The sequence below is a fragment of the Lactuca virosa genome, chromosome 5, assembly GCF_052849685.1.
Source record: "Lactuca virosa cultivar CGN04683 chromosome 5, Lactuca_virosa_CGN04683_v6, whole genome shotgun sequence".
Lineage (NCBI taxonomy): Eukaryota > Viridiplantae > Streptophyta > Magnoliopsida > Asterales > Asteraceae > Lactuca > Lactuca virosa.
The window spans coordinates 463,551,092-463,576,720 of record NC_136430.1 but is presented as its reverse complement, the minus strand read 5'-3'; the positions used below and the strand labels follow the sequence as shown (position 1 = coordinate 463,576,720).

At 37.5% G+C, this 25,629-nt stretch overlaps 1 protein-coding gene across 1 annotated transcript; it reads left to right on the top strand.

The window, feature by feature from the left end:
- The first annotated feature begins 10,800 nt into the window (after positions 1 to 10,800).
- LOC145114643 (putative pectinesterase/pectinesterase inhibitor 7) lies at positions 10,801 to 12,718 on the top strand. Its single transcript, XM_079050699.1, has 2 exons — positions 10,801 to 11,821; positions 11,968 to 12,718. Exons 1-2 carry the CDS (start codon positions 10,807 to 10,809, stop codon positions 12,642 to 12,644), a joined length of 1,692 nt encoding a protein of 563 aa, XP_078906825.1. The 5' UTR covers positions 10,801 to 10,806; the 3' UTR covers positions 12,645 to 12,718.
- Positions 12,719 to 25,629: the final 12,911 nt, after the last annotated feature.

Sequence of the window (25,629 nt, the reverse complement as noted above, 5' to 3'; positions counted from 1 at the left end):
CTAACGACTTGGTAAGGTACAAAGTGTAATTTCATGGGTTAGCACCTATTTCACATTTTCCTAAAATAACTAAGATTGGGAATTAATAAAGGTATAGTTACTTTATAATTTCATTATACTTTTAATGAGGATTAAGGTCCTATACTACCCATTCGGCTAACTACCCTCCACCAGTCAAGGAAGTGGTGGGTGAGAGTGGACACCCATTAAACCGCCATTTTATAGGGAGTAACCTTATACCCCACTTATAGACCGGCTTCGTGAATGAGGCCTACTAACGGTAAGACCGACTTATTCTTATACATATATATAATAATTAAACTTTTAATATTATAGAAGTATAAGGGTTGAATTTTAAACTTTTAAAAAATCTAAGGTTCAATTTGGAATTTAAAGTATTAATGTGTGAGACTTTACAAATTCCAAACTTGAGGGCAAGTTTTGAAACTATTCAAGACTTTTCAACTTCATACCTTATGAGTTAATGGTTTATTAAAATGAGAGACTTTTCATTTTATGTAACCTATGTGTTTTTAATATGGACTTTAAAAGAGTGACTTTTGTTAATCCATAACTTGATGACAAATTATGGATTCCATTAAAACACATAATTGATCAAGAATTAATCATTAAACAATTCAGCAAATAATTCCTATGATCTAACAATAACTCATAAGAACATGAACATTCATATCAAAATTTCAAGAATCATATTAACACATATAAAACATGGAATTTGGATATTAGTCATTGTAAATGGATTAGCATAAGCATTACACCATCTAAAACAAGTTTTAAAACACCAAAACAATTTAGGGTAATGTTTCTAGTCCATTTCCGGCAGCAAAACTCAAAAATCTGCATTCATGGGCTCCTACTTATCAAGTTCAAGAACCTACTCGACGAGTAGGATGAATTATCACATGGACTCGTCGAGTCCCCCCATGAACTCGACGAGTTCATGCAGCAGATAGCAGATTTTTGAGCTTTTTCAACAAGTTTGCACCAAGTATCAAGAAAACAAGCCTAGGCTCTAATACCACTGTTGGGTTTTGAGCATTCTAACACTCCTATGGTGTACATGCAACCCTAGAAACCTTGGATATATGTTTTCTCTAAAATACATGCAAATTTGATTTCCAAGGTTTACAACCTAACTAGCATGTTATGGGGTACTTGTAATACAAAACTTTAAGTAGAATAACATACCTTTCTTTTGTGGTTGATTGCTTGGAGTTTTAGAGCCTAGCAACAATAGTGTGGATGCCTCAAGTGGTGTCACAAATCACCCAAAACAATTTGGAAATACTTGAGAGAATATGATGCTCACTAAAATCGGCCTACTCTTGTTTCTCACACACACTAGTGCCAATTCTAGAACCAAGGACCTCTTTATATACTATGGAGGATTAGGGTTACACCCTAATACCCATGACTCTTCATTTACCTAGGATCCATGGGTTAAAAGCTCCATGGACTATCCATGGACTTCCATATACTCTTAGCCCATCCTAAATAAATCTTAGCCCAATCCATATATATGTAAGAGTCCATATTTAATTAGCCTCTTTTGATCATTAAATTAATTCCAAAATCAATTCTTGATCAACACTAATTAAATAATATGATTTCATATTAATATATTATAACTTATAATATATTAATAGATCATAAACATCTTATATAGTTACAGACTTAGACACCTTATCCAACAGTCTGTCAATGCGCTCGTTATCAGGCTAATCCTAAACTTTCCCATTTAATTGTTGTTAAAATGATTTTTAGATACCTTAAAGGTAGCCCTAAATTGGGTCTTTGGTATCCTAAAAATCCCGAATTCGATTTATATGATTTTGCTGACAACAACTATGGAGGTTGTGATCTTTCCATGAAATCTACATCGGGTGGATGTCAGTTCTTGGGGGACCGATTGGTGTCATGGAAATGCAAGAAACAACAAACGGTGTCGACCTCGACGGCTGAGCCTGAATATGTTGCCGCCTCAGCCTGCTGCTCTCAGGTTATCTGGATTCAACACCAATTGCTGGATTATGGTTTGAATTTTCTTGACACCCCCATTTTCTGTGATAATAATGCGGCCATTCAAATTGCCAAAAAATCATGTTCAACATTCAACCAAGCACATCGACATTAAATTTCATTTTATTCGAGACTGTTATGAGCGTAAGCTCATTTGTTTAGAACAAATTCACACCGATAACAAAGTGGCGGATTTGTTCACCAAACCTTCAGTACGGCTCGCTTCGATGTGCTTGTAGGTTTTCTAAAAATGATTCGTTTCGAAGATTAATTTTTTTATTTTTTATTTTTGTGTTTAAATTTGCGCATTTATATTACTTCATTTCTTCCATATGCACAAATTTAGGGGGAGAATCCTAAAATACAAAAAAAAAATTATAAAATAAAAAGTTCATAAAAATTATAAAATCAAAAATTCCAAAAATATGTCTTCTTTCGTAAGTGTTCTTGGGAAGTGATATGAAGTTTAGTGTTAAAGGACAATCTGAAATACGTGTAATGCACTGAAACTAAATTGTTTAGACTTTGTGTTCAATGTGCTGGTAGGCACGAATGATTCAAAATGAAAGGACTAGACACTGTTGACAATGAAAGGACTTGACAGTGTTAACTCATCTGGACTTAGATAGTTACATTTGGACTGAAAATACGACTCTTGGATAGATTGAGCAGTGAGATAAACAAGGGATCCTGCGAGATACTTTAAAGTTACTGATCATCTAGAACTGTGGCTCAACACTTCTTCGATGTACGGACTTATGTCCTTAATTCTGGTGCTGATAGGGTGACCGGGGGGTTCTGATAAAGTAGGTCTGTGTGAAATTGTTTTTTCTTTCTTATCCTCTATGTCAGTCATATGTCGCCCCCTTTGTGTGATTGGAAGAGATCCGATCTGGGACGTAACATATGCATCTCTATTTCTATTCATCTCTCTCTCCATGCATCTTTCTATCTATCTATGTCAGTCATATGCTGTCCCCTTTGCGTGATTGGAAGAGATCCGACCTGGGACACAACATATGCACCTCTCTATCTCTCTATCCCTCTATCTATGTTAGTCATATGTTGTCCCCTCTGCGTGATTGGAAGAAATCCGACCTGGGACACAACATATGCATCTCTATATCTATTTTCTCTCTTAAATAATTGAACGCTCACCTAAAGTAAAGAGTTCTTTGGTATTCCTTGATTACTAGGGTATGTCATGAAGTGGGGAACACATTCTAGTGCACTTAAAGTTGAATTGATCCATGACTAAAGGTTGACTATAGAACTCGCTGCTGAATTTAAGTGGACAACAATATCCTTGGTCGTTGTCAGCTAAATGGTCTATTTAGAAACATAGCTGCAATGTCTTGTCACTTATAATCTGTCCAACTTGCAAATATCCTTTGTTTTTAAGTGGACCACAATATTGGTGATTGACCAGAGTTATCCATGCAGGTGTGTGTTGATAAACGGTATTAAAATTGCTTGACAACTTTTGATCCCAAAAGTTTTAAATTTAGTTATTAAAATGTGTTTGTTTTATTTTATTTTATTTTTGTTTTTTTGTTAAATTTGTTCATATTTTTACTCTATGCACAAATTTAGGGGGAGAATTAAAAAAAACAAAAAAAAATTCATAAAAATCAAAAATCCAAAAATATGTTTAATTATGTTTTTTTTTCAGAAAAATCAAAAAATCAAAAAATATTGTTTTTGAGCGTATTTTAATTTTATTTTTTATTCTTAGTCGTTTTATTGTGTGCTAATTTTATTTTTATTTTTATTTTTATCTCAAAATTTCATTTGTCTTAAGACGCGAATTCGAAAGGAAGAAGAGACTCAAGGAGAATTCAAAGGAAGAAGAGACTCAAGGAGATTGTATTAGAATTTTCTGATCAAGGAGAGGAAATGTGGAAAGGAATTGACGGTCATTACACTTCATACTACTTTCACAAGGAATTGAAGGCATGAAAATGTACAAACTGTCAGTTAGGCAGTTTCTTCCTAAGAACTGTCATGGCACCAGGGCGATTCACCCAACCGAGAAATAGATATCACTGAACATCCCACCCAGGGTCTTAACAATCTCTTTGTCATGCAAAAATGCGGAGACTCAAATGTATTCTTGGATACATTTTTCGCAGGTAAAGAATTAACGGTTATTGGAACTAGGGTGATACACCTCGCAAGGCACGATTATCACTGAATGTCCCGCCAAAGGGACTTGACCTCGTGTCATGCTAAACTGTGGAAATATGTCTTAACGGATATTTTTTTTCACATGATGGTTTTGTGAGTTATTCCTATTAACTCTCAATGGCACTAGAATGGTACACTCATCTGAGATTCAGAAACCATTGAACATCTCGCCAAGGGCCAAGTTAACTTGTTAACTTCAAAAACTGTATTGAGATCTTTGATCGAGGATATGCAGGGGCTAACATCAAAACTAGCCATGAGTAGTTCTCCGATACTCAATAAATCGCAGTGCGTTCCTCTGTGTTCACACATATACTGCGAGTAGTCTCCATCTGATCCAAGGATGGGTTCTTGAACAACTGTGGTGAGAAGGGTCTTGATGACTCTGTGATCCACAGGGACTTTTTAGTCATAGTTTCTTTTCAAGATGCATCTATGATCGACGAAGAATATTCATTCGAAGGAACAAGAAGTGAAGATTATTTTTCAACACACAATCTATTAATCCCAGAAGCAAGGTGAAGTTGTATTTGAAGTTATGTGACGAATTGCATTGAAGCGTCCTCAATCAATTTGCTGCTATCTGTGAACTTGCTGAAGTGATCCGGAAGAATCAGTCTTTCTGTTATAATCTCTGAAATTTCTCAAAGCAGAAAGTGCTGATTTACAAGAAGCCTCTATACCCAACGTGTGTTCAAAGTCAAAATTTAAAGTAAGTCCAACTACTAAAGATCAAGTTATTCATGTAGAAGATTAATATGTGCATCTTGTAGTCAAGTCGTGAAGAGATCAAGAAAGAGTTGAAAGTCAAGATCTAGAAAGAGCTGAAAGTCAAGATCTAGAAAGAGATGAAAGTCAAGATCAAGGAAGTTTGAAAAGAAAAGAAAGCTATAAACCAAGGGGGAGATTGTTAGGACATAAATTTGTGGTTTATACTTTGCTTTTCAATGCTTTTATAATTTTCGGTTTAGGACTGAAACCTCATTGATCTCGGATGTGTTTGGACCGAAATCACCATGTGATTTCGGTTGGGCTTTGGGCTGGGCTTTGTATTAGGTCTAGGTATAAATTTTTTGTTATCAGCTTATTCTAAGGTGATCCTCATTAGAAGATTTCGTGAATATAGAGAGACAGAGAGAACCAAGAGTGAAATAGTGAATCTTATGTACCCGACTATTAATCAAAAATAGTGTGCATTGAAGATTAACCATCATGTTCTTATTCAATATTACATCTTGCCTCATTCACTAGATTGGGATTCCGCACCATCGCAGTGAAATCGATTGATATATCACGAGATTGGGACTTACAATTACTAGATCAAATTTTAAATAATTAAATTAATAAAATAATTTTATCATTATCTTAAAATTTGACCAAATCAATCTTATTTGATAAGGAAATCAGATTACTATTCAGAAAATTCAATTTACGGTATTAAAAACGAATTATGGTAATTATCCTAATCCAAAAAAGATCTGAAAATCAAAAAATCAGGCATCTGACGAGTCAACTCGTCGAGTCAGGCTATGAACTCGTCGAGTCGACCCAACTCGTCGAGTTCCTCATTGAACTCGTCGAGTTCTTCAAACAGATTGCGAATCTGTTTTGCTTCTGCTTTGGACAGTCCACAAATGCATCAAATTCAATAGAAAAACATCCTAGGCTCTAATACTACTGATGGGGTTTGAGCATAACAACATCCTATGTGATCATGCAACCCTAATTGCTTTGGATCTAAGCTTTTCACTAATTGAACATGCAAAAGAAATTTCAAAGCAATAACCCGATATCTAGCATATATAATTCGAAATTCATTCATAAAAGGATTAAGAAGATTACCTTGATTGTTATATAGCAATAACAAGAATTCGTTGATTGATCTTGACTCTTGAAAGCTTAGTGCCTCAAATGTTGCACCTCTAATGGCTCACAAACACTTGTAGCAAGAAGATGAGAGGAAAGAGTAGGCAATATGCAGAAAATTAGCTAGGGTTTCTATGCCCTAAGCATTGGCCGAAAACCCTATGCGAAGGGGTTTTTAATTAGCTGAGGCTGCTAGGGTTTTCAAGTGGAAACCCTAATTTCATGCTTAGGTCTTAAGCAGTCCATTTACCTCCTCTTCTAGAAGCCTTGGACGAGTTCTATATGGCCTCCCTATAGTTTTCATCCACTCCATTCTAAAGGAGTCTAGCAGCCCAGTTTTACAACTATCAATGATTTGCAAAACAGCCCCCATTCTTTTAATCAGTTCCTTTAATCCCAAAATTAATTCCAAATTAATTTTTGATCAAATATTAATTAAACAATAGGATTTCTAATTAATATATTATTCTCATAATATATTAATAAATCATTTATTAACCTCTCTCTCCATAAGTCATCTTGTCAAGTTGCTAAAGTGAAGGCAACCCAAAATGACCATGCTACTATTAAATCAAGTACATACCAATTATAGTTATGGGATTAGACACCTAATCCAACATATTTTTCATAAATGCTCTCACTACTACACCATTTCCCATCTGAGATCCAAAGACCTCTTCATTAAGACAATGTTCCTCATCTCTTCTACCATGGATCACAATGAAGGGAACCTTTGAGTTTCGTCTTGGTGACTCTCATAACTCGAAGCTTTCAAAGATTGGATCCTATTAACTTCTTGGTTACAAAGACTTGTTCTTGCTCTTTTTTTTTTTGGTGAACATGAAGTTTGGAATCTATCTACAATACTTCAACGATGAAAGGCTCTCTCTCTCTTACACACACACACATACACACACACACACACACACACACACTCTCTCTCTCTCTCTCTCTCTCTCTCTCTCTCTCTTTGTGTGTTGTGAATTTTGTTTTATGTTGATGAATCCGATCTTGCTTGTGTATTCTTTTATAGACAATGTTGGGGTGCAGATATCTCGGAGAAGGGAAAATCATTTATGGCCTTTCAATTCAAAATATTTGCTGAATCGGGTCTTTCTTGTGTATTCCCGTGATGTATTACATGCACCTACCCATTCTCTCCCAACAAATCTTCTATTAAAGAAGTTGACGATTCACTATATCTACCCTACACTGATAAAACTTCGACATTCTTTGCCGATGCGTACATTCCTCACCAAAATGTATTACATGCATCATTCCATTCTCTCCTTTTATTCTTTTAATAAAAGAAGTTAATGATTCAGCATATGAAACCAAACGCTGATGAGACTTCGCAATACTATGTCAGTGAATGATACTTCAAACCCACACTATCAGGAGACATCACCATTTCACTTGTTTGTCAGCTGCAACTTCGATCCGCTGATAGAGTAACTTTGATACACTGACTGCTTCCGCTGATGATTCATTCCACTAATGCTATGTCTCACTGATACATAATTCACTTATCTCAATGGTAACTTTTGAATGACGATTGAAAGATGTAACAACATTTTAGAATACAAAAATTTTACGACACCGATTTCTCTAATCATGATTACGTAAAAGGGAAGAAAATCCACGGATAAATTATGAAAATTATCTCTCCCAGGTCACTTTTTCAACTCATCGAATTAGTAGAAGTTTTCTCTCAAACGTTTTCTCGATCATCATCGTCTCCATATCAAGTTCCTCAAGACTTTATCATGTCGAAGGTTCTCTATGTCTTTGCTCCTAATGCTAATGTAGTCAAAAGCCCTCATGCTCCTCGCACTCCCATTGTTTTCCAAGCAAACAACGTTGCTTTCTCGGATATCATCCCAAATCAATACAAGGATTTAGGGATTAAAGATTTCGTCAACTACGTCAAAAGCCGCCCTCTTCGCTATGCCTTATGTGATTTCTCGTAGCCATTCTACCCTAAGAAAGTATGTGAGTTCTACTATTCTTTCATTGCCGATTCTAATGCTCAAACCATCACCAGAACCATTGGAGACAGTTACTCTATGGTTGTTATAAATGCACCATTTTTTCGACTTGCTCTACGTCTTCCCCAATCGGAAAACTATTTTGAAACCCTTTCTGAGGAAAAATGCAAGTCTATTCGATACAGATTAGGGTATAATTTCTCTCCTTAGGGTACTACTCGTGACCCAACCAAATACACTCTTCGTCAATGCTATTGTGCTTGGTGGAAGTATCTAATAGGGGTAATTGGAAAATGTCTTGGTCATAAGACGGGAAGTTTAGACCAATTGAATCTTTTTGAGAAATGAATTATGTATGCTATGGCCTGCAATAAAAGATTGGATTTTGCACAACTCTTTTTTGATCAACTGGTTGAGTGTGTCACTAGGAAAAAGAATCCAACATACGTTTCATATCCTCTTTGGCTTGCACTAAATCTGGCTCGCACTGGAGGAGGTTGAAATGTCAATCATGGAGTCTCCATTCCAATTCCTGTTCTCTCATCAAATATTATCAATGGTCGTCCCAATGATGGGGATATACACCTTACTAATAACATGGAAAATTGGGTTGCAAATCCTTATTTTATTAATACCTATGCTTCTGAAGAAGAGGATTATGGGGGCAATAATGAAGATGAAGAATATGACACTGATGATGAAGAAGATGAATTTGACGCTGGCATGGGAGAAACCTTAAGTTAGGAAGGACTAATCCTCCCCGAAGAATAAACCAACACATTAGATTTTATTCGACCTCTACTTTATCAACAAGTCCTACATAAGATATAGCACAACATAGATCATCCCAACCTCAAGTGGAAACCGCTGATCCACTGATTCAAGTTGGGAATTTTCCAAGATCAGCGTCTCCTTCTCCTCAAGCTGCAACTGTCCCTCCAATGTCAACTCCTATACAACCTAATGCTACTTTTCAGGGGGAGTCTAGCTCAAAATTTCAAATGACTATGCTCTTTCAACTCTCCTTATTGTTTCAGATGACTCAGTCACTTGGAGAAAGACTGACAAAAGTCGAGAGTGATGTAGCTGACATCAAACGTATAATGGCCCTGATTGATGATGATGATGTGATGATTGAAGACACTCCTCCTAGCTCTCTAGGAAATGATCAACCACCTCCACCATCAAGTAATACTCCACCTTCACCACCATCAAATCCCCATCTTTGCACTCCTTCTCCACCTCATGACTCCCCTCCCAAACTGATGATGCCAAAAAGGTGGAGAATAATCAAGGACTAATGAGAATGATTGCAACTCCACTTCAGCCTGATCAGGCTGAATCAGAAATGAAAGATAATGAAGGAGAAAGGGTAGTATGAAACAGTGGGTGGTGAAAAGCCTATCCCAGACGCTGATGATTAGTCTGAGACTGATCCTGGATCTACAAGCCCAAACTACTCCTCCAAGTGTTCCTCTTCTTCTTCTTCACCACAAATACCAACAAATCACTCTCAAGCTCAAAAACTCACCAAATGCTCTTAGGGTTTCGATATCAAGGTAAAGGGAGGTGGAGGCTGGTCAATAAAGGTCCAAGAAAGGGTTTAAGTCATTTAAGTAGGGTGCAAACCCTAAAAATTAGGGTTTACCCCTTCACTACGTACGCCATGCGTACTCCACGTACGCCCTGCGTACGTGGGTGGAACCCGCGATCATCAAATGGGCTAGTACACTAAGCTTACTTATAGAGTACGCCCCGCGTACTAGCCAATGACCAAAAAGTTAACAATTTTTGCATTAAGGGATAAATGAGAAACTTACCAAAACTTGAATGTTACACCACCACTACATCTCATCACCACATGCCACTCCATTAACTTCGGATGGTGTTCACATTTCCACTAACTTGTCATGTCACAAAGGAATGGTTTCGTTCTTCTGATGGTCTTAGCTACCGACTAGCTTATTAGACAAAGTCGTAACTTACTACTCCGATGAAAATTATTCATTTCTTTACTCATTAATTGAGCACTTCTCTAGTCATTAATTAAGGTTTATCTTTTGATATCAAGATTTTAGAAAATACAAATATGAAAATTATTCACTTATCTACTCATGAAGTTACATATATAAATAGTTATTTCGGTATATTAAAAATAATAATACAAATATGATAATTTACAAGATTTACTTAATTTTCAACTTTCATTTACGTATTTTGTGGATTGTATTATATATTAAATGTGTTAAATTTAATTAATTAGGATTATATATTTAATATATATTTAATTTTTTTACAAATTATATAATTAAGAAAATGTTATTAATACCTTAAAATATGATAGTATTGAATATTAATGATATTTTCTTTTGTGATCATTGTTATGATTTTTACTTAATAAAGTGTTAGTATTCATAAAACATAAATAAGTTAAAAGTTAACTATTATTTAAATAAATAATTATAACATTATAAAATGTTATGAATTATTTAGATAAAATAAAAAAATAAAAAAATGTATGCATTATTTGAGTATTGTGAATCGATGATGCTACTTGACTTGGTACTTTGGTAGGATTCGGAAGAAAATTGACCTAGCGACCAACCAAACAACAACGCGGTTTCAAGCTAGCCTTCCCATGCAGACGTTGACTTCACTCCACCAAAATCTTCTTTAAAATATCTCCCCCATCCTTGCATTCATCAAATTCACATATACATTCGTTATGCATGCATTAAAATCACCATTAATGGCTTCTTCCCTCTATATCCGCACCTCCTTACTCATCCTTGCACTCTTCCTTTCCCCGATCTCTTCCGCCGTCGTACCATCAGCTAATTCCTCCGTTTGTCAATACACAACCTACCCATCATTCTGCCGATCATCTCTCCCCATCAACAACTCCTCCGCCGATGTCTACGACTATAGCCGCTTCTCCGTCCGTAAATCCATATCGGTAGCTCATAAATTTTCCTCCTTGATAGATAAATACCTGAGCCGCTCCTCCGGTTTGACAACTGGTGCGATTCGTGCTCTTCAAGATTGCCAATACTTAGCTGGAGTCAACATTGACTTCCTAACAAACGCTTTCCAAACCGTCGACAAATCTCAAACGGCGCTTTCTACAATGAAATCCCAAGATATTCAGACGATGCTTAGTGCCATTTTAACCAACACACAGACATGCATAGACGGCCTCCAAGCCACTGCTGCTTCTTGGAGCTCTAAAAATGGAATTTTGGCCCCCCTTGCTAACGACAACAAATTGTATAGCGTATCCTTATCTTTGTTCAACAGAGGATGGGGTGTTAAGAACAAGAGGAAAAGTTCTTCTTCGGTTTCAGCTCATAAGAAACATATTGGTTTTAAAAACGGACGGTTGCCTCTAAAAATGTCTGAAAGAAGCAAAGCCATTTTCGAGACGGTGGGAAGAAGAAAGCTTCTTCAGACCGACGATGGCGGAGATCAGGTTGTGGTGAGTGATATAGTGGTGGTCAGCCAAGATGGGTCTGGCAATTTCACCACCATCACCGACGCCATTAACATTGCTCCTAATAAATCTGCTGCCGCCGATGGTTATTTCTTGATTTATGTGACCGCAGGCGTTTATGAAGAGTATGTGAATATCCCGAAGAACAAGTTGTATCTGATGATGATCGGGGATGGAATTAATCAGACGGTCATCACTGGAAATCACAGCGTCGTAGATGGCTGGACCACTTTCAACTCTGCTACATTCAGTACGTACTAGCTAACGATCGACTTATATATATATATATATATATATATATATATATATATATATATATATATATATATATATATATATTCTCAAATTTTTAGCACAATCGAATTAAATTGACATTAATTTCATTAATGTTTGCAGTCGTGACTGCGCCGAATTTCGTGGCGGTGAACATAACAATCCGTAACACCGCCGGAGCAATAAAGCATCAAGCCGTAGCACTACGAAACGGAGCCGATTTATCGACATTCTACAGCTGCAGCTTCGAAGGTTACCAAGACACATTATACACACACTCCCTCCGTCAATTTTACAGAGAATGCGACATTTACGGCACTGTAGATTTCATATTCGGGAACGCCGCTGTAGTTTTCCAAAACTGTAATCTCTACCCTCGATCACCTATGTCCGGTCAATTCAATGCCATTACAGCACAGGGCAGAACAGACCCAGGACAGAACACCGGGACCTCAATCCAAAATTGTAATATTCGGGCCGCTGAAGACTTGGGTTCAACCAGGACCTATTTAGGACGACCATGGAAAGAGTACTCACGAACAGTTTACATAAAGACGTTCATGGATACATTGATCGACGCAGTGGGATGGCGGGAATGGTCTGGTGATTTTGCGTTGAATACATCGTACTACGCAGAGTTTGATAATTCAGGTCCCGGGTCGGACACTAGTGGGAGAGTTACTTGGCCTGGATTCCACATCATAAACGCTACGGATGCAGTTAATTTCACGGCCTCAAGTTTCATTCCTGCCGATGAATTTCTGCCTCAGACGGGAGTGCCTTACAATAGTGGCTTATAATTTTTCAGCATACATGTATAGCTGCTACACAATTTAGAATCTCCTAATTTATTTTATTTCTTCTTCTAATTCAACGAACTGTTGTATTAATAAAAATAAATATAAATACAGCCACATGAAAAAATCAAATTAAAGTATATCTCATGTATAACACCAAAATGACCAAATCCCTTATTTGTTTCTTCATATTTGATATACAACCCAACATAATATGTTACATAAAAATAGTAACAAAAGGTCTTCTATCCAGCGGTATAAGTGTTGTTATTTTTCATTAAGATCGATGGTTCAAACCTTTGTCACATAGATAAAATTAAGAGTAGTTCCAGTGCTTACGTGCACCACATGCTCGACATGACGGCTCGGCAGAAAGCGGTTTTCCAGTGCTTACGTGCACCACATGCTCAAGATTTTCTTCTGGCTATCCCTATAGATGGGCTTGGCCATCACATGTCTCCCGTGGAGTATCGTACTATTCTCAAATATCGACTCATGATTCCCATATTCCCAGCTGACGAGATATGTCATGTGTGTCGCAAGGCATGTTTGGACTCTTTTGGAGAGCATGCAGTTCACTGTAAAGAACTCCCGGGGTTTAAATACAGGCACGATATGGTTAGGGATGTTTTGTTTGACATATTTAAGCGTGTCGGGGTTTCCGCTAAGAAAGAAGCACCTGTTAATTTCTTGACTGACCCGACAGAAGGAAGGTCAACCCTTAGACCGGCTGACATTTTGATTTTTGGATGGGGAGGAGGGAAACACGCATGTGTGGATCTTACAGGGGTATCCCCTCTCGTGGGCCTGAGGGCTGGGGGTTTCACGGCGGGACATGCTGCTTTAAAAGCAGCTACAGGCAAAGTTACCAAACATGAGAAATCGTGCATGGAAAATCAACACGTGTTCATACCATTTGCATTTGATACGTTTGGTTTCCTCGCACCGGATGCGGTAGAGCTTCTTAAAAGAGTACAACGAATCATGCATAGTAATGTTATATCCCCTAGATCTTCGGATGTAGTCTTTAAAAGGATTAACTTTACCATTCAAAAAGGCTTAACGGCACAGCTTGTTGCCCGTTTGTCATCTCACTCATTGTACGATGACAATTAAAATATTGGTTAATATATTTATTTAAAAAAAAAGAGTAGTTTAAAAGTAAATTAAATTTGATTTAAAAAAACACAAAAATAATGTTGGTCAATATCTAAAAAATACTGAATACAATCTTTCTACTATTTATTAACATCAAATTTGATCTTAAAGTTTACTTGTATTAGTTAATATTTTAACTATGAATTTTTACATACACAACAAGAAATAAATCTATTAGCGGCGACAACGATGACAGACACTTTTAGCGATGATAATAGACAAACGCGCTTTTTGTCGTTGCTATTAACCTGCCACCGGCAATCCGAGTGCCCCACAGGAAAATGCATCCTGACCGTTCATTTTTAAATGATCCATCGGTTAGGGTTTCACCTCGCTTGAAGCAATAGAAACGACGACAATTGCGACGAAATGTCGTCGCTAATGCTGACGATCTGTGTGACCACCGCAGAAGAGATCTTGACCCTTCGTTTTTCTCTGATCTGACGGCTAACACTCACGTAGAAATGGCGTGTGTTTTTTCCTCCAAGTCGTCGCCACTATTGCCCTAATGTCGCCTCTAAAGGCGTCACCCCAAAAGTTGTCGCCCCTTTTGTTCCCGCGTTCATCCCAGATCAGTTTGCTGCCACTTTCTCTACATTTTCTCCGGCGACTAGACGAGTTCACCGACAAATAGCGATGATTTTCACCAGTTCATCTACCACTCACTTCACCGGCGACGCCACTTCCCTCCACTCCCACTCACCTCGCAGGAAAAACATCACACGACGCCGTACGAGAAAAACACAACTTCTCCTGCCATCTCCGGCGACGGTAACGTACTCGACATCCCTCCTTTCTCTTTCTCTTTCTCTTTCTCTTTTGGCCCTAATTCCGAACCTAATTTCATCAAATTTGATGTTATAAGAACTATTTTCCGACGACATACCACCACCGCCACAACAGGGCAGTTTTCCGTCGACCACCATCATCACAACACCGATGGATTTTCCATTTCTCTTGCTATAGGTGTAACATCCAAAAAATTCAAATAAAATTTTCATTTTTAAATTCATTTCAGTCAAACGGTAATCATACAAAAACAGTCGAGAGTATATCATAATAACATATCATCAAAGTACAAAATCCCAAAATCACGTGATGCGGAAAATCATAGGTGGATGCGGTGCGATCAGGCAGGAACCTTCCCTTTCGAGTTGGAAGTACCTGAAATATAAACTGAAAACCATAAGTACAAAGCTTAGTGAGTTCCTCTAAAATAGCCCATACCATACATCCATAACAGTCAAGCATATATGGGTGCTCGCAACACCTTCGGTCTATTTCAACCGGTACTGGGTATATTTCAACACATTCGGTCTCTTTCAACCGGTACTGGGTATTTTCTCAACTTCTTCGGTCTCTTTCAACCAGTACTAGGTATATTTCAACCCCTTCGATCTCTTTCAACCAATATCGGTCTATTTCACCCCTACCACTACCACATAATGTCATGACAAAAGAGTCACAGAGATATCAAGCAAATACAGGCATAATGGACAATTGTCACGAAGACAATCATCATACTACAAGCATAAACGAGTGGGCCGGTGTTGGTGCCTTCGACCCACGAATACAGTGAAGGAAACTCACCTCAAACTGGAGATGTCAAATCACACTTGGGATGCTGACTCGCGAAATCCGCTCACTAGATCCCAAGTATAAAATCCTAATTAGAATTTAGGTCAATAATCTATCCCGAGAGTCCAAACCCTAAATCCTAAATCTAAGGAAAAAGTTACTTAATCCTTGCGTTATTGGGCCCAACCCACCAAGGCCCACATACAATTAGGACCAAGGCCCAAAAAATGGGTCCAAGTCTAAAAGCCCATCACAGAAAAACTCACGGCCCAACAAGGGCCCAAAGTCCTTAAATCCAAGAATGGCCTGAAATAAGCCCAAGCTCCCCCTCTGGTGAGTACGCTCAATGTACTTCCAGTACGTCCGACATACTCACGACCTTCGCACCCACGGGACTTCATGAGCGTACGCGCAACGTACCTCTAGGTACGCCCGGTGTACGCTACACCCGCCAAAGTCCATCTTCAAGGTCTTAATAAGTTAAGACCTAACGTATAATTTTAGATCTAAGCTTATTAGAGTGTCTTAAGCATAAAGTTGCAAACTTTATGCTTTTGCATGTCTTGAATGGGTCATATCTTGAACTAACTTCATGAACCCAACTTGTAACACCTGTTTTCTTGGACGAATCGAATTAGGGTTTCAAGGAGTCAAAAGGTTGAGCTTTGGAGAAAGGGATCCTCACGACGTGAGGCATGGAAGCTCACGACGTGAGATGATATGCATGAGGATTTATGTCCGGGACTGAGCTCACGACGTGAGCAATAAAGGCTCACGATGTGAGGAGCGCTGCAGCCCAAGCCCATGATCTTTTAGGGTTTCCTTCGTATTTAAGCATCTCTAACCTCATTTTAGACTTTCTTATCAGCCCCAAACCCTCTTTCACCTTAGAAAAACCCTAGTGCCTATCCTTGCTTGATCTTTGGTGGTTTTGGAGCTTTTCTTGGATTGGAAGAAGAAGGAAAGAAGAAGAAGAAGGCGGTCTTGTGTTGTGGCTTGCAAGGAAACATCATCTTCATCACCTTGTATTGTTTCTGGATAATTATAAGTGATAAAGCTCCTACCTTTATGGTTATATAAGGCTAGATCTTGGTTTTGTCCCACTTTTCTTCTTGATTGAGCATTTTGAATGAATAGAAACCATAAAGTTGGCAACTTTATGGGTTATGAGGGCCTTAGGGATGTCTTGGAGTTCAGATCTAGGTAATGGTTGAGTTTTGGGACATTAATGAACGTTGGATGCCTTTTTCTTCAACTTTAGACTTAATTAAGATCAAGACATTTATTTGACATATATGTCTTAAAAGCATCGACTTTCTTGTGTATTAAGAAGTTATAAGACCCTCTGGAAAGTTGGAGTACAAGGCTTAATGGATTAAGGACTTAAAAGATGGACTTTTAGCTTTAGACTGTTTTCACGATATGATACATGGGTGTCTCACGACGTGAGGGAATAGTGACCCTGTTTCTAGTATCTTGTTGAAGCTCACGACATGAGAGAAGGGTTCTCACGACGTGAGGTCAACTTCGTTGAATTTCTTGACTGAGTTGGCCAGGTTGAGTCAAATTGTAATGTACTTAATTAGTCTTTTATTAACGGATTGAGCCTGTCCATCCGTGTATTTATGGTGCTAGGGTTAGACTATTTAAGGGTCATGCATGTATCGTTTTAGGGTTAACAAGTTGTATTGCCCTACATAGCTTTTACATAAAAATTCACGTTGAACTCTTCTAAGGCTATTGAATCTAAGCATTCGGCACTATTTGATCTTCATTGTTCTTGCTGTTTGATTCATATAGTTATAGAATCTATCGATCAAACTCTTTATTGTTTCAACACCTGTATCTGCTTGATGTCTTTGTGACTCTTATTGTTATGATTATGTGTGTAGTGGTAGGGGTGAAATAGACCCGATACCGGTTAAAAGAAACCGAAGGGGATGAAATAGACCGTTTTCCAAAAAGTGTAATTATGTTATTATACAAGAAAAAGGGAGTCGTAGTTCACGTAAATCCGTTAAGGCCCTAGTGAGACACATTCACTTCACCGTACCTACCTAGCGTACACTTTAAGTCCTGCATTATAACCAGAGTCTCCTGGAGGGAGGGCGAGATAGTTGTGTATAGATCTATACGGGATTGAGAATCCCACACCTGAGTTGTTCGCTACAGCTAGACGGGCCAGTCTAGGGTGACAAATATCTTCCCGATTCTGACGCTTGAATAACGTTGTGTCAGGCATAACAGTCCCATTAGCATGGTTATAATAACTCACTTAGGGATTAACAATACTATCTTGATTTACGGGAAGCTTACACTTCACCGGTTTTATTAAAATATAAAACTGCATACTACTTTTCTGTACATTATTGGTTACATTTATGGTCTTACGGTTTATAAGACTACAATTTTTCATACATCATGAAATATTGGATTTTCTGGGAACATACAAAGAAAACATGCATAAATACATTTTCTGTCATCGGTATCAGACATACAATTCACTATTATAGAAAATATCAGATTTTCTGGAAACATAATACACTTTTCAAAACAAAACAGATACAAACATTTTTCATACAAAAATGCTTATGAACTCACCAACATTCATTGTTGACGATTTTCAAAATGACTTGTTGTCACACCCCCAGCCATCGGCGGAAACACCGGGTGGTGTAACGTAATTCTTCGTATCACAGTTATATAACATACATTGAACAATACTAAAGAAAATACATACCTTTACTGATAACTGAAAGTAACATAACTGTTTTTCTAGAACCTATTACATAATATCCGACTATGACATACTTCTTAATGAACAGAAAGGTAATAGTAAAACTTCTTCTGTTCGAATACATACCAGCTTTTCAAGTTCCTGAAAACACATGCATTTTAAAATACGTCAACATAAAGTTGGTGAGTCCACAGGTTTTGACTCCATAAAATAATACATTTTCCACGTTCAAAAGTATATTTTTGAAAGTATAATTTTGACTCTCCAACATTTAGTATGTATATTAGGTATAATAGTTTACTTATCAATTAAGTGTTATACCTAAGCATTCCTTGAGCCTAAGGTATAAGTAGGGGGAAACTTATACTTAACATTAATACTTGTATACGACAAAGTATAATGTTTCTAACAATTTGCTACCATGAGCCTGTAACCGCTGCTATGACATAATACCTCTGATAAAACACACTCATGATTTCCATGAGAAATAACACACTCATGATTTCCATGAGAAACAACACTCATGATTTCCATGAGAACAACACCGTATGCTTCATCGACGCCGGAACAATAACAAGTAAAAGGATAGTTTGTCACTTGCTTATGGTTGACTGTAGCTAACAGTCACAAGTGGGGTGGTCAACCCGTATACTAATTATACACGACTTCCTCGCTCACACAGGATTAACGGTTACAGTTCAGAGGATTTCCGCTAAGATCCCCAATCTTAGTTGATGAATACAATTACTCATGTAGACTTCGACGACTTCCTATAGCTCTAACAACAAAAGCATTTTCATGTCTAAAACCCTAACTTACTAGACTAAGCTTTTAAACAGTACTCCTAACTTCATAACATTTAGGCAGTATAACAGCTATAACTTGAAGTAAAACCATGTTTTATCTTGACATAAAACCAATAACAACAACAACATATAACATACCAAGTTTTATCTTGTCATAAAACTAACAATAACAACATACTTTATAATTTAACATATAGAACTTCCGAATATAACTTCGGAACTATATCACACACAACATATATATAGAATCCTAAGTATAACTCAAGATCTACATAATAACATGCTAACAAGTTGATAATAGTTGTATATAAAAATATTATATTTAAAACAACTATATCCCGGTTATTATAACTATCTATGTTGATACTAATATACTATCATATAGACATAATAATAACGTATATACAACATTTAGCATGCGTTTTCCCCCAAAATATTAGAAAGTGGGGCCGTGAAATTCACCCTAGTAGTGTGATTTTATGTAATCTAAGCAAAAACGGTCAGCGGTACGAAGTCGTCGGGGCTCGGGATGCAAGAGGGCTTCAGCAAAGGAGAGAGGAGAAAGAAGTTTAGATGTAAGAATGGCTGAAGTCGGACCTGCTATTTATAGTAAGGATTTTGGACCCTCACGTCGTGAGTTTTATAAGGCTCACGTCGTGAGTCTAGCATGATCATCCCGTAGACTTGCCATTTGCGTCCCTAGCTTCGAAAGGTGTCCCTTTGACTCCTCACGTCGTGAGATATCCTTGCTCACGTCGTGAGTTTGGATCTTATCCCTTCGTAGCCTCGTCATACACCTTCTAGATTCCGAGATGTGGCAAAATGACTCCTCACGTCGTGAGTTTCTGTTCTCATGTCGTGAGCTCAGTCAGATTAAGGTTTCTGACAGCTGAATCTTCGGAATGTCGTAACTTTCACATACGAACTCCGTTTTTGACGTTCTATATATGCACGCGTACGTATTTACGAGTACTACAACTCTATTTTAGACTCCAATAGGTAATTCTAAACTATTTTAAATTCCTATTATTATAGAGATTTATAGTGTTCGGTTTATCATAACTTCTTCATGCGAAGTCAGATTCAGACATTCTCTATATTTTTGGAATCGTATGGACGTATACTTTGATTTGTATTATAAAGAAAGTTCATATTTGTATTAGAATTTATCATGAACTACATATCACTCTTATCACATTACTAGTTTAACAAAATCACATTACATGATTGGCATAATCACATGTGATTGTCTGTTGACCTATTTTTGACGGATGTTACATTCTCCCCCCATTAGAATAATTTCGTCCCGAAATTTATTTTATGGATAAGGTTTTGTCAAACAGTTGGGGGTATTTTTCTTTCATCTGATCTTCACGTTCCCAAGTAAATTCAGGTCCTTGTAAAGAGTTCCATCGAACTTTCACTATGGGAATACGACTTTGCTTTAATCGTTTGACTTCTCGATCCATGATATCAAGAGGTTCTTCTACAAAGTTGAGTTTCGTATTGACTTGTATCTCTTCGAGAGGTATAACAAGAGTGTCATCGGATAGACATCTTTTGAGGTTTGATACGTGAAAAACATCGTGCACATTACTTAGTTCTTGAGGCAACTTGAGTTGGTATGCGACAGAACCAATTCTTGCTAGAATTTCAAAAGGTCCTATATACCGTGGGTTTAGTTTGCATCGTTTCCCGAATCGAATTACGCCTTTCCAAGGAGAGACCTTGAACATTACTTTATGTCCAACTTGGAATTCTAAAGGCTTACGTCTTACGTCAGCATAGCTCTTTTGACGATCACGTGCAGCCTTTAAACGATCCTTAATTTGCATGATCTTTTCAGTTGTTTCGTGGATTCTTTCTGGTCCAGTACGTAAGGTATCGCCTGTACGTTCTCTGGCCATATGCGTATCTCCAACTTCTGCCCAACATACTGGGGAACGACATTTTCGTCCATAAAGAGCCTCAAACGGTGCAGCCTTGATGCTGGTGTGATGACTATTGTTGTAGGAAAACTCAACTAACGGTAAATGAGTATCCCACACATTTCCAAAGTCTATTACACAGGCTCGGAGCATATCTTCTAAAGTCTGAATGGTTCTCTCACTCTGACCATTAGTCTGTGGATGGTAAGCTGTACTTATATCTAGACGTGTTCCTAAGGATTTTTGTAGAGATTGCCAAAACTGTGAAGTGAATATACTATCTCGGTCAAAAATAATAGAATTTGGAACTCCATGCAATCTGACAATTTCCTTAAGATAAACTCTAGTCAGCTTCTCCATCTTGTCGTTCTCCTTAATTGGTAAGAAATGGGCGGACTTAGTCAATCTATCGACTATTACCCAAATAGTGTCGAACCCACTAGGAGTTTTAGGTAACTTAGCGATGAAGTCCATTTATATCTGCTCCCATTTCCATTCAGGTATTTCCGGTTGTTGAAGTAAACCTGAAGGCTTTTTGATTTTCTGCCTTTACTCTAGAACAAGTCAAACATTTGCTCACATAAGTAGCAATTTATGCTTTCATGTTTGGCCACCAATAATGTACTTTTAAATCTAAGAACATTTTGTCAGAGCCTGGATGCACGGAATATCTGGACTTGTGGGCTTCTTCTAAGACCAAGTCCCTAACTTCACCGAACTTAGGCGTCCAAATTCGGTTCATAAAGTATCGCATTCCGTCATCTTTTTGTATAAGTTGCTTTTCCATTCCTCACAAAGATTCGTTCTTGATGTTTTCTTCTTTTAGAGCCTCAAGTTGAGCTTCTCTAATTTGTGCGGTAAAGTTAGAATGGATAGTTATAGTTAATGCTCGTACCCGACGGTGTTTAATATATTCTTTCCGGCTCAAGGCATCTGCTACCACGTTTGCCTTTCCGGGATGATAACGAATCTCACATTCGTAATCATTCAACAATTCGACCCATCTTCGTTGTCTCATATTAAGATCTTTTTGGTTGAAGATGTGCTGGAGACTCTTATGGTCGGTAAAAATAGTACACTTAGTACCGTATAAGTAATGTCTCCAAATTTTTAGTGCAAAAACTACAGCTCCCAATTCAAGATCATGGGTAGTGTAATTATTCTCATGCACCTTAAGTTGTCGTGATGCATAGGCGATAACTTTTCCTCTTTGCATCAACATACATCTCAATCCTTGATTTGATGCGTCGCAGTATACGACGAAATCTTCTGTCCCATCTGGAAGGGATAGGATTGGTGCACTACACAACATTTGCTTTAGTTTCTGAAAAGCAGCTTCTTGTTTGTCTTCCCAGTTGAACTTCGTATCCTTCTGGGTTAGTGTTGTAAGTGGCTTGGCTATTTTGGAGAAATTCTCTATGAATCTGCGGTAATAGCCAGCAAGTCCTAGGAATTGATGCACTTTTGTTGGCGTCTTTGGTGCTTCCCAATTCCTGATTGCCTCGACTTTGGATGGGTCAACATGAATTCCTTCGTTGCTAACTACATGACCTAAAAATTGTACTTCTCTAATCCAAAACTCACATTTGGAGAATTTGGCGTACAACTTTTCTTTTCTTAGTAGTTCCAAGATTATTTGCAAGTGTTGACCATGTTCTTCCTTGGTTCGTGAATATATCAATATATCATCGATAAATACGATCATGAATTTATCCAGGTATGGTTTGCAAACACGATTCATGAGATCCATAAACACTGTTGGGGCATTGGTAAATCCAAAAGACATAACTAAGAACTCATAATGACCATAACGAGTTCTAAATGCTGTTTTTGGAATGTCGTCTTCTTGTACTCTGAGTTGATGGTATCCTGATCTGAGATCTATCTTTGAGTAGTAGCTGGATCCTTGCAGTTGATCGAATAGATCATCAATTCTTGGAAGCGGATAACGATTCTTGATCGTTAGCTTGTTCAGCTCCCGATAATCAATACACATTCGAAAGGATCCGTCCTTCTTCTTGACAAACAAGATTGGTGCTCCCCAAGGTGAAAAACTTGGTCGGATAAAGCCTTTGTCAAGAAGTTCTTGTAGTTGGCTAGACAATTCTTGCATTTCAGATGGAGCCAACCGATAAGGAGATTTCGCTACTGGTGCTGCTCCTGGAATTAAGTCGATTTGAAACTCAACTTGTCGGACGGGAAGTATTCCAGGTAGATCTTCAGGAAACACGTCAGGGAAATCACATACTTGAGGTATGTCCTTGATTTCTTTTGTCTTTCTCTTCCTATCTACAATGTGGGCTAAGAATGCGCTACATTTCTTATGTAGATATTTCTGGGTCTTAGTACAAGAGATGACTTTGAGGTTCTTCCCAGATTTTGTTGGATAAGATGTCTAAGTCCATAACTTATTTGGTATATACTTGACCCGACCCGGCATGGTCCATTTGGGTTGCACTTCACCCAAACTAGTTATGGATAATTTTATGAGAGTTGTATACTTACGATTTATTAATATATTATAAGTTATAATATATTAATATAAAGTCATGTTACTTAATTAGTTTTAATCTTGAATTAATTATGAATTAATTTAGTGATTAAAAGGAAGACTAATTAAATCATGGGCTATTATATTTATATGGTGTGGGCTAACACTCATTTGGGAATGGGCTAAGCTTATATGGAAGTCCGTGGATGATCCATGGAGCTTTTACCCATGGATCCTTGGAAAAGGAAAAGACATGGGTTATTAGGGTTTCACCCTAACCATGTACACTATATAAACAAGCTTATGTTGCATGAAAAACACCCTAAGTGTGTGTGTAAGTGTGGTGGCCAAAATCAAGAGTTAGTATACTCTCTCATACATTTTCCAAGTTTGTGGTGATTTGTGATTTCCATTTGAGGCATTCACATTATTGGTGTTTGGCTCTCAAACTCCAAGGAATCAACAATCAACAAAAGGTATGTAATTCATCTAGTTCTTTTATGGTTAAATGTACCCCATGCCATGCTAGATAGGTTATAAACCTTGGAAAATAATATTTTGCATGTATCTTAGACAAACATAGATCCAAGGTTTAATAGGGTTGCATGTACACTTAGGAAGTGTTAGAATGCTCAAAACCCAACAGTGGTATCAGAGCCTAGGCTTGTTTGTTTGATACTTGATGCAAAATAGTGATAAAAAGTCGATTTTTTGCTGTCTGACTGATGAACTCGCCGAGTCCATGGGGGGACTCGCCGAGTTCATGTGTAAACTCATCCTACTCGCCGAGTAGGTTCGTGCACTCGGCGAGTAGGAGCCTCAGAATGCAGATTTTCGACTTTTGCTGCTGGAAATGGACTAGAAACATTACCCTAAACTGTTTTGGTGTTTTAAAACTTGTTTTAGTTGGTGTAATGGTTGTTCTAATCCATTTACAATAGCTTATATCAAAATTTCATGCTTTGTATGTGTTCATATAATTCTTGAAACTTTGATGATCATGTTCATGTTCTTATGAATTTAGAAGATGATAGGAATTATTTGCTGAATTGTTTAGGATTAATTCTTGATCATTTATGTGTTTTAATGGAGTCCATAATTTGTCCTCAAGTTATGGATATCCAAAGGTCACTTCTTTTAAACACACACTTAAAACACATAAGTTACATGGAAATGAAGAGTCTTCATTTTTATGAACCTTTAATTCATAAGTTATGAAATGAAAAGTTTTGAATAGTTTCAAAACTTGTCCTCAAGTTTTGGAATTTGTAAAGTTACACACACTTTAATATACTTTAATTCCAAACCCTTAGAGTTTTAAAAGTTAAAATTCAACCCTTATACTATTTATAACATTAATGGTTAATTATTATATATATGTATAAGATCAAAGTCGTCTTACCGCTAGTACGCCTCATTCACGAAGCCAGTCTATAAGGTGGGTATAAGGTTGTTGCCTATAAAATGGCAACTTAATGGGTGTCCACTCTCACCCACCGCTTGCTTGACTGGTGGAGGGTCGTTAGCCGAATGGGTAGGACAAGGACTTATAAATTCTCATTAAAAGTATGATGAATATTATAAAGTAACTAAACCTTTTATAAATTCCCAATCTTAGTTACTTTAGGAAAATGTGAATATGGTGCTAACCCATGAAATTCACACTTTGTACTTTACCAAGTCGTTGGTGGAGCGTGTGTGGTTAACCGGCACACTAACTTGGACTAGTAAGGATCACGAAGGGTGACTTAATGTTTATCATAGATCGGTAGAGCGTGTGTGGTTAACCGGCACATTGATTAGGTGATAATATTAAGGGTACCAAGTGAATTTGCATGGTTATTCACACCTTGTTTTGTGATCCTCGGCATCCCAGTCACAAAACTTGAAGGGCACAATCGAGATTGAAACATGCCATTGAAAAGTTCAATGAATCTCAAAAGAGTCTAGGAATTTCAAAAACTAATTAAACCTAGTAATTCATTTCGTTTTCATGGTGGAAATTGGTGAATCGTCATTCACCTACCTTCAAATATATTATAGCTTAGATTACGGCATCCCTCTTCTAAGTTATAATATATTGTGTTGGATCCTAGCCTTAATATTACATTTGGGTGTATTATTAAGGATTCGATATATCTAATCTAAAATTGTTTTCTTCTTTTCAAATGTCTTCCAACAACAAAGCTTCGGGCTCTAACCCTACTGGCTCATTTTCCCTCATAAACCTTTGTGGGAGGGTCATCTTTGATGGTTCCAACTTTATGGATTGGATCCGGAACATCAGGAT